Raw genomic sequence first — 823 nt, 5'->3', positions numbered from 1 at the left:
AGCTTTTGGAAGTAAGCTAAAATGCGGTGCACATATACTCTAACGAAACGCGTCCGGAGTTTGATTAAAAAGGAATATCCTAAACATACAAAACATAGATTGAAACCAGGCCTTTGGGTCACACACTTGCAGGGGTACAAGATTGAAAAAAGCTACGTTTTTACTGAAAACTAGTTTCAGCAAATGTGACCTGCGGTTTCTCTTATATTGTAGTGGCCGATCACACATGACTGACTGTCTGGAATTAAAACATGACGCACTTTAGTTACAAACGAGAGGCCCTGCGTGGAGGTTCAGAGATGCTTTACGTCCGAAAAGAAATGTTTTCCGTAAAAGTTGCCTTTTTCATGTACATGCAATTGTCGCTTTATGTGTTTGTCTCTTCACATGAAAGCCGAAATCATGAGCATTATTCCTTTAAAGAACTGCAGGACGCTGTCAATGGCGACTCCCTGAAGTCGGATGATCTACAGAGGCTATTTGACAAGCTGCATTTCCTGAACTGCGCTGAAAACAAATCGAGTCCGGATTATCGAAAGGTAAGATGAGTGTTGTTGGCGTAAATGGCCCAGAGAAAAAAGATAAACTTACTTAAGTTCAGATGAAAGTCATAGAGCTTCGTTAGAACTTAGATGGAGTACGCTCGACGTAGTTGGGGTAGAACTTTCAAGAGAAGATTGTATCTCTGAAAACTAATTAGACGTTTAAGAATATGGGATAACTGGATTTTTGTTACCCCGTCGGACGGATCTTCGTAGCTGTCCTTTTCTTTTGATGTCTCCGACCACGAAGGTTTTCTTTGTGCATCGATATCATTCACTTT

The 823-nt window shown here is 40.8% G+C and overlaps 1 protein-coding gene across 1 annotated transcript in view; it reads left to right on the top strand.

The window, feature by feature from the left end:
- The first annotated feature begins 241 nt into the window (after positions 1-241).
- LOC140930381 (metal cation symporter ZIP14-like) overlaps positions 242-823 on the top strand; it is a 12,586-nt gene continuing 12,004 nt past the window's right edge. Inside the window, exon 1 of the mRNA XM_073380063.1 lies at positions 242-539. Coding sequence (XP_073236164.1) covers positions 252-539 — 288 coding nt within the window. The 5' untranslated portion in view covers positions 242-251. The remainder of the gene's footprint in view (positions 540-823) is intronic.

The sequence above is a fragment of the Porites lutea genome, chromosome 3 (genome assembly GCF_958299795.1).
Source record: "Porites lutea chromosome 3, jaPorLute2.1, whole genome shotgun sequence".
NCBI lineage: Eukaryota > Metazoa > Cnidaria > Anthozoa > Scleractinia > Poritidae > Porites > Porites lutea.
The sequence above is the reverse complement of the archived record's forward strand: the minus strand, read 5'-3'. Positions and strand labels throughout refer to the sequence as shown.